Source organism: Phaethon aethereus (assembly GCF_964289735.1).
Source record: "Phaethon aethereus genome assembly, chromosome: 2".
Lineage (NCBI taxonomy): Eukaryota > Metazoa > Chordata > Aves > Phaethontiformes > Phaethontidae > Phaethon > Phaethon aethereus.
Window position 1 is genome coordinate 44687510 of NC_138582.1, and position 13712 is coordinate 44701221.

Consider the following 13712-nt stretch of genomic DNA (forward strand, 5'->3'; position numbering starts at 1 on the left):
AGTTTAACACTGATGTATGAAAAAAAAGACTTGTTAAAATGTAGTCTTCCCCAAGATAAGCTTCTCCACCCCCCTGATGTTTCCCTTCTTAAGAGTGGGAATGCTGAAATGAAAACTGCTAGAGGCCATTTCTCATAATATAAAGTGGTAAACAGACAATCTTGGTTGCTCTCATAGAAAATATTAGCTCCTTTTATCTTCCTTTTACTGAGTAACGAGGATTCAGGGGAACTCAAGCCTGTAATGAAGTAATATTTAGCTTTATTTTAATGGCATTGGTAAGCCTTGCTTTGTTGAGAATTTCCATTGAAAACCCTGCTCTTCCAAAAAGTAGCAAAGTAAAATACTTTCCTCATTTCTACAAGGACACAGTGACCAAATAACCTTGTAGCAAGTAGGGACTGAATGGTAGGGATGCCATTACAGTGCCTTTCATAATGCTTCTGTATGTCTCCTTCACAATATACATAGAACAATTAATAATAAGACTGGTTGTATGTTTTGATACTGTCCCTTTGCTGGTCAATGCGTTCAAGATGACCCTGTTCTGCTTGTGTCTGGCAAAAATCTGACTGAATTCTCAATTTTGAACTGATGGGCATTTTAGCATTTTCATGAGATGTTTAATTTCTTGTTCTCTGTGAATATGTCCACCAGATAAGAATGTAAGTACTGTAATTCCACTGTTTTCTGCAGTTATAATCCAAGTCAGCTGGCTATGTTTGGTAATCTGTTGTTCACCAAATTAAAAACTCCATTCTCCTGAAGGAGAAGGGACAAGCAGACAATCCAGTGACGGTGATGCAGAGTGTGCTGAGAACTGATTTCTGAGTCCTGGCTAGTTGACTAGAACAGGTCAGCACCCTAGTGAGGGAGCTTTCTGACTGCAGTAGCTCTCAAATCTGACTGTGGGACAGAAGAATCACATAATCAATATACTAGTGGGGGAAGTACAATGTATTTCGCACCATTAAAAAAGAAACCGAACGCTGCCAAGCAGGCCCTGTCTAAAGTCTACTTCTCTCCCTATAAAATCAGGGAAGACTGTGGTATAGCTGACCACAAGACATCTCCCAGGGAATAGACCCAGCAAGTCAACTCCACCTCTAATTTGTCACCTGTTTTGATGCTTATGCTCAGAAATTCATTTGTTCAGTAAATATATATATTTCTTCTGCATCTTTTATTGTTATAAAAAGAAAGAAATGAAGAAAAAATTAACTAGCTACATAGGAGAAATTAAATGTGGGCACAATAAACTTTCCACCTTTAAAATTACTGAAACACAACAAAGGAAATGGTGTCAATCTAGCTTTTACACTTTTGTTTTGAATTTATCATTCAGAAACACTAATCACTAAAGCAAACTGTAGAATATTAAGAAATTACATACATCTGATGACTTGTGGGTAGAAAAAAATGTTTCTCTCTCCAGTGTTAATGACTGGCTTTGTCTGGCCATCGGGCAGGAGACCAACATATATCCCTTTATTATGCACTGATTCTAGACTAACAGATGCAGTTTCCAAATTCTTCTCAATTCTAAAGTGACAGTATTCATCACCTGTGCCCTAGGAAATTGAAAACAGAAATGTGAATTCAAGAATTGAATTGATGTAGCTAGTCAAGTTGGCTGTTTCTTAAGACTTTATTACTAACTTCTAATAACATTTCAGATTAACTTCAGGTTCTTCACAATGTCCTACATTATTACACACACACATATACATATTTTGGCCTTGCCTACTCCTTTGTGAACAGAAAGACCGATCACGTCATTTGAGTAAGTGAAAGATCGCACATGAAAGCATTCTGATTTCTGTTAGGATTTAGGCAAAGACTAGGTTATATTCAAAGGAGTTTCCCACTTAATCGACTTACATCTCAATTATTAATTAGTGGGTTTTATCATCAACTTATTTGGACTTAATACCACTAAACCCCTGAACATGTTTGTGCTCTGCCACATTCAAAACAATCAGTTCATAACAGCAAACAGACATAGGATTAATAAACATTGATTCTAATCAGCAAATACTAACATTTCATTCACTCTTTCGCCCTCAAATGTAAATCTGCAATAGCTAAACTCCTAGCAGGTGAAGAATATTATAGGTCCAAAAATCAGAATATTTCAGCCATCCCCCAAGCCTAGTTTTATTTCTAAATATACAGGCTACTGGTGAGGTATTTCAAGACTAAATACTATGTGGTTGCATGATGAAGAAAAAAAATCAGGTTCATTTGTAAAAGCTAGGATGCCAACATCACTTCAACATCTTCCCAACTCACACCAGGATAACTGTGGTGGTTTAACAAAAATCAAATTAGAACAACAGAATCTTAACAGGGGGTCATCAGCTATCTAGTAACTAATAAGTTTTACATCCACATTCTCAATAGTTTAAAAATATAATCAGGTCTTTACAATCAAGTGCAAAATAGGCAGCTTCTCTTGCTCTATTTCTCTATTTATCCTTGGGCAAATGAAGGAAAAGATCTGAAAAATTTTAGATCTCTTCAATTTTTTTTTCCATTTTTATCCAAGCAAGTAAAAAAATATTCTCTGCTATCACTGCTATCAATTTACTCAAACTATCTGCAGAGGGAAATACGAACAAGAACTGCTTACTGTTCCATTACACTGGTCATCTTTTATCTTCAGATACATTCTTGGGTTTCTCACACTTTCAAACATGCAGACTCCAGAGCCAATTTTATGCACCTTCCAGTAGGATTCCTTCTGCTGCTGACCTGCTCCACTGCAGGTTCCGTCAGGTCTAAGAGACAGAGCCTGGCAGAGACTTGTGTTGAGCAGAATGATGGCACCATGGTGAAACACACCCTTCAGATCAGAGACAAGAAGTTCTTTATGAATAGCACAGCTTTTCTCCATATTAAACTTTGACGTTCGTATTGTTCATACTGATCTATTTTAAGCACTTACTAATGCATTTTCATATATAAAATGGAAATTAATAAGTCCCAAGTAATTCAAGTATACCTCCAGCCTTTGAATATTTGCTTTCTGTGCAGACACTGACCTGGATATTGAAAATCCTTCCCTACTCTGCAGCTTCCCTGCTTTTTATTGTTCAGCATCACAGCACAACATCCAGAGCACAAGGAGCGTGGTAAGTTAAGAAACTTGTTCTCTTTTCTAGTTAAGTCATTTCTCATGCAGCTCTCCTGTATGTGCCTACCTTCCTACCGTCTGAAGGTTTACTAAAGAGTTGAGGGATGCATCTTTTCTGTGTAACAGCCCACACCATTTGCATATACCAGCGGCAGTATCAGCATCACTGGCCCCAGGAGAGCAGTAAAGGAAAAATTCTCAAGTGAGAATCTTCACCTACCTGTGAAGCTGTAGGTTAGCTCTACCTGGTGGAATAGGATCACTCTTTTAGCTTGCAACCCTCTGACATTTCATTAGATACAATCTGCTGGATAACAGTAAATTTTAGAAGACTCTTCTTCATTTCCCTCTGCCCGCCTTACCTTGACATGCACAACAAATTCTTTGGAAAGTCCAGCATATCCTGTTGTTTCATCAGCTACTTTGCCTTGAAGATTGAACATAACAGTGTGACCTGGGCTCCTGGCTGACTCAAGAATGGCACAACCATTTGGTTGAAGATGAACACAGAGCTCACAGCAAGTCTTGTCTTTGCTCTAACAAAGTCAAAGTAGGAATAATAAATTATATGAACTACTAGATATGGCAAAACCCAAAACCACCATAAATTTTCTGTATTGTTCAACGTTCCACAATATTACCAGTCTAGTATGAAAATGTCTTTATATTTTTCAGATTTGCAGTCCGGACACCAAAGTCCAAATTGTGGACTCTGGAATTTCAAAACACAGAAACAGTTCATCTTAAGATGACACAGATCTGAAGATAACATGAAAGATAACCTGGGTGCCTCAATCAGAGAGAGAGTTAGATTCTCAGCTTATAAACGCTGCAAAGAAGGTTGGAATATAAATTTGACATAGACAGAAAATGAACTACAGCAACTCTCTGCCCTCCTTCATTTGCCACAGTGTTTCTCCTCATGTACCGACACCGTTCTCACAGAAAACACTTAAGGAGTGAGAAGTTTCACATGAAAGAATACAGCAACACACTATCCATGCCTGTCTGATCAGGTTTGCAGACTGTGTAATCCCATTATATAAAAGACACAATAAACAAAATACATATTTAAATATTTTATCAACTCCATCATTATTCTCATATTTAAATAAAACTAGGATTTTAATAAATGTAAAATGCTAGTAAGCAGCCCAATAATTTAAGAGACTTTTGGCTTACATAATCTAACATTTTTTCAGCATTTTTAAGTTTTCAAAGAACCAATATTTCTAGGGAAAATTATCATTGCCAAGGCACTACCTTCTGAAGAAAAAGCTTCATACACAAAAACCTGTCTATCAGATTCAATATTCTTCTAAAAGTAAAAGAAAATTTGTATGATTTTAGAAGTGGTTGTGAAACAAGTGAGCCAGCATGTCCTTAAAGTATAATGAGGTATGTATCATAAGGTAAATTGCAATTTTTGTATTACCATTTTGTTTTACATCTACCTATCTCAATTCCAAGGACCACAAATAGTTTTAAATGACAGCATTTTTCACATTCCTTGGGAAAAGGAACGTCTTGCACAACTAAAAATAAGAAAATTGAGATCCAATTCGATAGGTTGCTCAACTTCATAAAGCATGTCCTTAGCAAAACAGAGAAGAGAAAGTTCAAATTTAAGTACCCAGTTAATAATCTCCCTGTAGTAAGGTATATGGCAATGTGACAGACTGCAAGGGGTTCTCTGTATCAGAATTACACTAATGAAGATAAACACTAGAAGTCCTGCAAGGAGGTATGACATTTTTCCTGGCAGTCTGATGCTATCCCCATTAAGAAATCTAACTCTACTGAGAGTGCTCTATTCTCACTAGCGCCAATGCACATCATGTAAAAGAGGAATGGGACCAGCTTTGACTATAAAATTATTCACTGGATAAATAAGGGGAAGAACTCAAAAAAGTGAAAGGGAAACAGCTTCTTCCCTCATCAGTAGAAGAGTTTCATTGGAAAGAACTAATTTCTGCAACTCCATTGCCTACTTTTATACTGCAAGTACTGAGAAAGGCAGGCAATAGTAAGACTTTGAAGACGGGATGAAACAAATAAAAATGGATCAAAACAAATCTGGAATATTTCAATTGGCTTATGACAAGCATGCTACTTAGAAAAAGACACAAAGGAAAAATGGGCATTTAAAATCAATCCTTAGAATTTACATTTATCCAAAAAGAGGAAATCATAGAATCATAGAATCATAGAATAGTTGGAAGGGACCTTTAAAGGTCATCTAGTCCAACCCCCCTGCAATGAGCAGGGACATCTTCAGCTAGATCAGGTTGCTCAGAGCCCCGTCCAACCTGACTTGGAATGTTCCCATGGATGGGTCGTCTACCACCTCTCTGGGCAACGTGCAAATGTTTCACCACCCTTATTGTCAAAAATTTCTTCCTTGTATCTAGTCTAAACCTACCCTCTTTCAGTTTAGAGCCATTACCCCTTGTCCTATCGCAATAGGCCCTGCTAAAAAGTCTGTCCCCATCTTTCTTATAAGCCCCCTTTAAGTACTGGAAGGCTGCAATAAGGTCTCCCTGGAGCCTTCTCTCTCCAGGCTGAACAACCACGACTCTCTCAGCCTTTCCTCACAGGAGAGGTGTTCCATCCTGATCATTTTTGTGTTCCTCCTCTGGACCCGCTCCAGCAGGTCCATGTCTCTCCTGTGCTGAGGGCTCCAGAGCTGGACACAGTACTCTGGGTGGGGTCTCACCAGAGCAGAGTAGAGGGGCAGAATCACATCCCTCAACCTGCTGGCCACGCTGCTTTGGATGCAGCCCAGGACACGGTTGGCCTTCTGGGCTGTGAGCGCACATTGCCGGCTCATATCCAGCTTTTCATCCACCAGTACCCCCGAGTCCTTCTTGGCAGGGCTGCTCTCAATCCCTTCATCCCTCAGCCTGTATTGATACTGGGGGTTGCCCCAACCCAGGTGCAGGACCCTGCACTTGGCCTTGTTGAACCTCATGAGGTTCACACAGGTCCACTTCTTAAGCTTGTCCAGGTCCCTCTGGATGGCAGAGGTATGAGATAAGATATGAGGGCATTCCAGGTACCTTGTCAACATGTGGCAAGGCAATATAAATTATAGCTTGGAATGGCCTGGTATTCCTGCATCAGATCATTTAGTCTATTAAAAAATCCTATGAAAGAGTAAAAAATAAACTGAGAAAACACACAAAGCCCTACATATAAATTTGCCTGTTCACTGGCAATTTCCTGGGTTCTGTTCTGCAATTCTTCGCTCTTTATCTGACTGGAAGCACAGTTATTAGACAGATTAAAAACAGCATTATTTTTAATCAGACAATGAAATCTAATTATGAAGCAGAAATCAGTAACATTTCCTACCTTTCCAATTACATAGCCATTGACAAGTGCAAGAGCAAGTCGTGGCATCTGATGACTGCTGAATATGCATATATTTCTCCCTTTGACATTTACATCAAAAAGACCTAAGAGTTAAATGAAAAATTATAGAAATACGAGAGTATATTAATTCATATTTGCATTTAATTACAATCAATAATTTATCATTTTCAAGGGAAAAGAATGAATCAAGTGTTTAACTCAACAGCTTGACCTCTCTGATCAATGAATCCCTTCATTCCTTCAGGAAAGGGCATCTAGAGACTACTGTCTACTTCAGTGCTTTGAGAAGTAAGACGCTGAGAGCTAATGATAAGGAAGAAATTTCTTTTGATCAGCGTATATGGGGTTTTTTTTTAAAATCCATAAGAAGGAGCTGAGGACTCCAGCAAAATGAACTGGGCAATAGCAATGAATTTACATGATAAATAATAGATCATGTAGGGAACACAAAGCTTTCAGGTAGGAAAAGAGAATTCATTTTCTCTGTATCCCTATTAGAACTTGTAAAGCAAATCTTCCAGCATAGCTCATGGCTTCTAAAATTCTAAGTCCGGCCAATTTTCCATAAAATTACCTCTTATAGCTACAAGATACTGATGAAAGGTAAAGTAGTTGTGCTGGTTTTGGCTATTTTCTTCAAGGTAGCTAGTATGGGGCTATACTTTGGATTTGTGCTGAAAACGGTGTTGATAACACAGGGATGTTTTAGTTATTGCTGAGCAGTGCTTACACAGGGTCAAGGCCTTTTCTGCTGCTCACACCACCCCACCAGCGAGGCAGCCAGGGGGTGCACAAGAAGCTGGGAGGGGGACATGGCTGGGACAGCTGACCCCAACTGACCAAAGGGGTAGATATTCCATGCCATATGATATCCTGCTCAGTAGATAAAGCTGGGGGAAGGAGAAGGAAGGGGGAGACATTCGGAGTGATGGTGTTTGTCTTCCCAAGAAACCATTACCCATGATGGAGCCCTGCTTTCTGGGACATGGCTGAACACCTGCCTGCCCATGGGAAGTGGTGAACGAATTCTTTGTTTTGCTCTTCTTGCGTGCACGGCTTTTGCTTTACCTGTTAAACTATCTCAGCCTACAAGTTTTCTCACTTTTACCCTTCTGATTCTCTTCCCCCCACCCTGCTGTGGGGGGAGGGAGCGAGTGGCTCTGTGGTGTTTGGCTGCTGGCTGGGGTTAAACCACGACAGTAGTGCCATTTTTATTGTTCCCAGCAGCAGCAGATGATTTTTTTAAACAGCTGTTCTACCAGTACATTATGTTGCCCATTTGTAAGGTGCAGTTGTCTCTGGAGGAATCCTCTGGTGTCCATAATGTAAGAGTTTCAGGGTGTCATTAGGGCCATGAGAATTATACAGCCAAGGACCATTGTGCCTCTCTGGATGATGCCACAAATCATAAAATACAGATGAGGCTTCTAGTCCTTCAGGCAAGATAGGCAGGACACATAACTGTCACAATGGATCTCTGCTTTCAGATCGAGATAAAGCTTCCTGCGAAATTAAAGACCCCTGGACCAGATCATCATCTACTTCGCCATCACTACTTTGAAGGCCTTTGAATTATATCATTTTAGATCTACTGAAGACAAATAAGCAGTTCTACCAGTGTCTGAAATGCAGAGTTTTTTATTAGGAAAGATAGGTAGATAATTTATGTCAGAGGTCTTTATTCCAAATTACATACAAGGAAGCAGGGGCCCTAAATGAAAATTTAAACAACAGTTCCCAAGTCAGCACTTGTGGACTTCTGTTGCACATGACTGTTCTAGACACTTCATAAATTACTGCACATATAAGCAAAACAAACAAATCTGAAAGAGGTTAAAGGAGAAAGATACTGTTCTGAAGGCAGAAGAGTTGCATGATAGGTGTCTGCATTCATTTTGTAGTTGCGTTTTTTTGTACTCCGAATTCTAAAAAAAGAATACATGGTTATTCCTGTGTCACTAACTGTTCCTCTGATATCAAGGCAACTTTATCATATTGTTCTGAAAAATCAAGCTCTTTCTGATTACCAGTTTAATTCCTAAGTATTGCTAAATCCTTGGGTGGTTGCAGATCACACTACTCATTTTTTTGGCAGCCAATTTATACCAATTTTGTTTTGATCTTTCTTTCTACTATATTTAATTATATTTATCATCTTTAACTACTGATATTTAGTAGTTGTACATCAGATTTGGTACTTGCACAATTATACACATGACTTATTTAAAACTGTAGAGATAACACTGATGAATTTTACCTCTAGCATGTAAAAATGTACCAAAAAGGTACAGAATATAATAAAAATGTCGCATGTTTATGTCAGAAAAATACCATTAGAAATTAATTCATTTTATAGAAAGAAAAGTGCATCTAGATTAAAACCTGGAAACAGTCTCCAGTGTGAACTTGAATGCTGCATGTTAAAAGATTATGAACTCTGCAGTGTCTAAATGATCTGATTTGTCTAAATCAAATCAGATGCAATCCATTAGTTGAATACACAGCATTAAAACACAGCAAAGATGTGCTTACTGCATGAGTGCAGATTACAGACCAAATTCCTACAAGCAGGTAGTTTGGTCTGTCACAAAGTAATTTACAGTTTGTGATCCTAAATAGATCTCCTTGGAGGAAGGACACTACCATGCTGTGCAACCACTTTCAGACATTTAAGACACTTGCAAATCCTAAGGCTGTAGATAGGAGATTTGAGTTAATCTGTGTTTGAGTTACCAAATACTTTGAAATAAAGGACCAAAACTGCTAATAGGAAGACCTTTAGTAAAATAGAGTAACAGCCACTTTCTATATTTCTAATATTACTGGTCTCCCATATTATACATTTGAGTTTTCTGGCGCAACTTCTCTAAGGTGCCTTTATAGGCTATGCTAAGGAGTATTGATTGCACTGCTCTCCATGCACTCTTTGGCGTGTCCTGAAAGATTCTGCTCTATCACATAAAAAAGATGTGTGTAAGGTCTCTGGGAAGATGTCAGAAGGGCTGAGCAGCTCCATCACTACAAAGATAACATAAATATGTGTGCCTAATATGATACATATTATAGTTAAGTGTTAGTAACACAGTAGGATGGAAGCTGATAAAGAGGAGGAACTGGAAGAGTGCCATTAAAATCAATCACAAGGATGGAATAAAATGATTTTTTTAATCTATATATACATATACACTCCCTATTAATGAACTATACCTGGAAATTTGAATTTCTTAGCTTAGATGGATCTAGTTACAAAAGACTGTAGCTGTCCTTGTCATGGCAGTTCCATGGGAGCATTGAGCTGCAGATGACAAGAAGTTTCTATTTGGCAAGCAAAAGCCAGTGACAAGTTACCATATGAGATTTTTCTTGTGCTTTATATGTAAACCAAGCGTATAACTTCTGAGTTCTTACAGCCATTAATACATGTATGTATTTTCTATGTAAATAATTTAAGTAAGGAAAGTGTTTATTATATCTACTCCTATTCATTACAGGAATCACCATATGACATCACAGTGAACTATAAAGTCCTTCTTTCTCATATCTTTTGTGCATACATCCACATGAAAAATACTTTACCATATTTGTTTTTCTTGTCACCAACAGCATCAACTCTGTTATCTGGACTAAGGCAAATGAAGCCACGGGTGAGCCTGTTGTAAAACTGAAGTGTGTTGCCTTCCTGAAATTTCCACTTTTCGGCAGCCCACTAGTTTTGTAAACAAGCAGAAAAGACTTATGAGAAGATGATACACAGGAGTTTGATATACATGAGAACAACTGACCTGATTTCACTCAAAGCATAATTTGAATTGTTTAAACAAAAATTAAAATGTACATTCTTACACTTTCCTCTCTCTTGAGTTCCAGCTCTTGTCCTGTACAGGTAAAAAACATGTAGTTAATTTACAGAGCATCCTCATTCCATTTGACACAGTTGCAGTGAGGCTGGGTTCTCGTCCCCACCAGTTTTCACTTACTGCCTGGAAATGTGCTGGCGTCTGTCACCGTCAGTTCTCTAGCAATATTGCCATCATCCTGCCCCTGGTCCAGCCACCTAAAAACCAGAACCCATTTCAGTAACGTAACCTTGACTGGCAACTCCCACAATACTGTATACATGGCACTTGCATACCGATACTTCCTCTTCTATTCATTAAAATCTCAAGGCTGACAAGCAGCAATAGACAAATCTGGTTTTAGTGAAAAGAGATTGACTTTGGGAAAACAGGTTTTGTTCGTTAGTTCTTGATGAAACTTATAAATAAATGTTTTACTGGGCTGAGGTACAAGGGCCTAAGACAATTATTACAAATCAGAGAACTCATATTGATCCCAGATCAATAACAAAAGGTGCAGCGGTCATTATGTTTGCTCTTCCTGTCTGCAGGAAGGCTACAGCAGGATGCAAATTGTTCCATGCCCTGAAAATCCCTACACAGGGAGGCAAATCCAACACAGGCAACAATTTTACCATGTCTGAACTATTCTTTTACAATGCCATTGTACCTGCTTCACATCTACTTACATAAGTTAAGTCTAACTCTATTTGAGTCAAAAGGATTTACACACTGTGGGAGTAAGATCAGCAAGCACAGCGTCGGGCTCTAGCAATAACTAGCACATACCCTGTGTTTTTCCGCCTGAAATGGATTTGAACTTTCCCTAAATTATGTATGAAGCTAGCATTATAGATCTCTTCATAGCAGTTCATCTCATCTAGAATACAGAATCAAAATTAGGTCAGGCAAAGATGAGGTGCTGTATCTGATAGGCAGAAAGCCCTTACTCGCACATAAATCAGTTTCAGTGTGCACATCGCTCACTCCGAGCTGTCTCGGGCAGTTATTTATTCACTCAGGGAAGTGAGCGAAGGAAATAGAATCGAGGTGCCACTGGCAAGCTGCAGCTAGATTCATACGTGACTGGACTTTGCCATTCCTAATATTTGCACTGATCTTTGTCAATTATAATTTTTCCATAAGGTGTTGAGAATTAATCAGGCGTAGATAAAATTAGAAATGAGCTATGGAAACAGAAGATTCAGAGCAGCAGCATCTGCAGGGAAAAAGGCAGGGAAGTTAGGGTTGCTTCAAATTACGTTGCAGCTCAGTGACAGGCTGCAAGGCAAATGAGAAAAAGAGATGTGGTCGGGTAGCTGCGTTTGTGATAGCCATTTCACAAGATCTTAAAGCCTTGCATTGCATGGTATGGAAGAATGGATGGACCTGCTAGTGTCAGATCCAAGGTGTTGGATATGGGGAGTGTGTCAAAAAAACACATCTTGAATAGTTTGCAAGGTGCAAGGATAGAAAGTTCCCAGGCAGAATGTTTTATTGCTTTTTTTGTTAGCTCAAATGCACCAGAGATTTGGGACAGGTACAACTCAGCTGTAAAAAGAATCAGACCATTTCAGCTCACTTTTTAGGAAACACATATTTCTCTTGACAGGACATCTCAGAAGAAAAACTATGAGTAATTAAAAATCTATTACAAATCTAACCCAAATGAAACACCACCAACCTGTGACAAAGAAAAGTATAATCCAAATCTGTTATAGGATCCTTGATTACAACTTTGTCCAGAAACCAACCATTTCCTGAGAATAAATGAAAAAAAATAACTTACAGCAATGCTAATTGACCTAAAATTATAATAGCTCATTTTATCTATAACACAGACTGCACAAGACATATTCAATGTCCTATCATGCAGACACTGTCCCCTCTCCATGGTTTTTCCATAGGGACTAGTCAAAAAGGACAGAACAGTAGCAGATGCTGTCCTTAACATAATGTTTGAGAGTACAGTGAAAGTGGACACAAACTATTTGAAATTTGTGATGATACAATAAGGTAACTGTGTCACTTGAATAGTTTCCTTAGAAGCCTTTGCCTTTCCCTTCTAAAATATTTTCATACATTCAGTTTTAGAAATACATATTGTATTTCAAAGAAAAGATTAATAACTTTACAGGCATATCAATGACTATATAGAGATATTTCTGACCTGATCCAAGACCACTGTGTCCTATAACAATCTTGTACAAATGTCCAAGGTGCACAGCTTCAACAGCAAAGATGTCAGTCTGTAATCAATCAACAAAATTTCAGTAAAATCTAAAAAGCAGAACACTTTTCAGCTGTGGAATCCCTAAGATCCATAAACCTATAGAACTCCTCTGTCAAGATCATCCTTTGAAATACCGCCTAATGATAAGGTGAGAACAAACCAAGAAGGACAGGTTTCCTGAAATAAAAGTAAGCCTGACACTTTGTTAATGGGAGTAGTTCCATTCAAATTAATGGGATCAGAGTCAGAAAAGAGAAACCTGCTGAAAGTTTAATTGGCTAAACAACTACAGATTACAGCAGATTGCAATGTTAGAAATACGTATATAAAATGTAGTTTAATTTTCTCTTCACTTATTAAATCAAATTTTTAAAAGAATCAAAAATAAAAGTACACTGCATACCTAATTTATAAATGAAAATTTTATCTTCCAAAAACACTGGTATACCTTTACAAAGTACTTTTTGCTTAATTATGGAATTTTGGGGAAACATTGGAATGCAGTAATTACCTCTTTTTTAATTGTACCTTGCCTGGGATAACCACCCACCTGAGAGAGAAAAGCCAGCCAAATATATCAGAAAATGCCCTGTCTTTCACTTACTTGTCCTTTTAAAAATTTCTTGGGTTTCTGTGACCTGAGCAGCTGCCTTGATCCTGTATCACCTCTTTCTCCATAGACAGAAATATAGACATCAGCCTCAGTTCCAGCGTTCCACAGTTCTCCGGTTGTCACATGCACTTCATAGATAGTCACTGACAATGAAAGATGACAACTGTTCATATCACAAACACTATTATAGTTACAATAACACCTAGCTGTGAATGTGCCTGTAGGGTCCAAATACATCTGTGTCAAGGACAGTTAAAATATAAAAACTTAAAAATCCTCTTCAATATTAAGTAAAATAATGTACAAACTTGTTCTGGTGTTACATTTATGCTTTTTATCCCAGACTGTCACTACAGGGAATGCTAACAGAATTGAACTTTAAATGCACAATAGTATGTCTTTGTCCTGTAGCATCATTTGAAATCATCATATAGCTGAAAAGTAAATAACATAAATCCAAGATTAGCCTCACCATAAGTGGTGAGATCAAAACTATAACAAGCAACAGGAGCCGTTAAC

At 38.2% G+C, this 13712-nt stretch overlaps 1 protein-coding gene across 1 annotated transcript in view; it reads right to left on the reverse strand.

Moving 5' to 3' along the window:
• RP1 (RP1 axonemal microtubule associated) overlaps positions 1-13712 on the reverse strand; it is a gene marked incomplete at its 3' end in the record, with an annotated part of 200765 nt that overhangs the window by 155412 nt on the left and 31641 nt on the right. Inside the window, exons 6-15 of the mRNA XM_081996424.1 lie at positions 13185-13336; positions 12518-12596; positions 12032-12107; positions 10489-10565; positions 10355-10386; positions 10088-10217; positions 6491-6594; positions 3499-3672; positions 2633-2845; positions 1394-1571 (exon numbers count right to left, since the gene is read on the reverse strand). Coding sequence (XP_081852550.1) covers positions 1394-1571; positions 2633-2845; positions 3499-3672; positions 6491-6594; positions 10088-10217; positions 10355-10386; positions 10489-10565; positions 12032-12107; positions 12518-12596; positions 13185-13336 — 1215 coding nt within the window. The remainder of the gene's footprint in view (positions 1-1393; positions 1572-2632; positions 2846-3498; positions 3673-6490; positions 6595-10087; positions 10218-10354; positions 10387-10488; positions 10566-12031; positions 12108-12517; positions 12597-13184; positions 13337-13712) is intronic.